The 784-nt window shown below is 47.1% G+C and overlaps 1 protein-coding gene across 1 annotated transcript; it reads right to left on the bottom strand.

Annotated features, from left to right (window-relative positions):
- Nucleotides 1–99: 99 nt before the first annotated feature.
- On the bottom strand, nucleotides 100–274 carry SARC_17735 (hypothetical protein; the record flags this gene model as incomplete). Its single annotated transcript, XM_014288176.1, has 1 exon — nucleotides 100–274. A coding segment is annotated over one exon (175 nt), but the record flags the coding sequence as incomplete, so codon positions are not given.
- Nucleotides 275–784: the final 510 nt, after the last annotated feature.

Raw genomic sequence — 784 nt, 5'->3', positions numbered from 1 at the left:
CGCATACATACGTACATTGAGTGTGAGAATATCCACCACACAGACCTCTCGAGACAACCGAGGCTCGCAGATTAGTCATGAGATGGCTGTGTCCCATACCCCCATGCTGATCGGATGACGTCGTCAGGGGAACGATTGGTGGGTAGTTCATCGCGGTCTGTGCACTGGGGGTGGTCCTAAAGTCGGTAGCACTTTTGTTTTGCCTCGCTACCAGCGGTGCGGATGGACTGCGTGTGCGTTGCAACAGCAGATTGGAACCCTTTCTCATGGTCATACTCGGATCTATGCCACAGTCGGTCTGTTGATCCGGATGTAGTTTGGAATGTAGGTAGAGAATAAGGAAGATAGATAAATATGTCACTGGTAAAAAAGTAGGATAAGTAGGCATCGGGGTGGTTCAACTCCAATTGGGGAAACTAGACTAGTGGAGGGGGTCCTAGGAGAGAAGTATAAAAACAAGCTAGCAAGCCAGTATAATCCTGGTGCAGATCTCCGGTGCTGTTCTTCAGAAACAGACTTTGTGTGTAGAAACACCCGTATAACCTCGACCGTGGGATGGGCCACTTCGGAGCAGCAGGCCAACCCCACGTACAAATTAAGCCTAGTGATACTCGTATATACTGCCATGCCACTGAAACGCAGAGTGTATGTCACAATATTTAGCCGCAATAATGCATATGGCATGCTAAACAATATTAGTTCAAAGGGAAAGTCACATACACCTACCTGGCAACAACTGCACTATATACATGCGAACACACACACACATAAAATATATATATAC

The sequence above is a fragment of the Sphaeroforma arctica genome (genome assembly GCF_001186125.1).
Source record: "Sphaeroforma arctica JP610 unplaced genomic scaffold supercont1.11883, whole genome shotgun sequence".
In the NCBI taxonomy this organism is placed as follows: domain Eukaryota; class Ichthyosporea; order Ichthyophonida; genus Sphaeroforma; species Sphaeroforma arctica.
The sequence above is the reverse complement of the archived record's forward strand: the minus strand, read 5'-3'. Positions and strand labels throughout refer to the sequence as shown.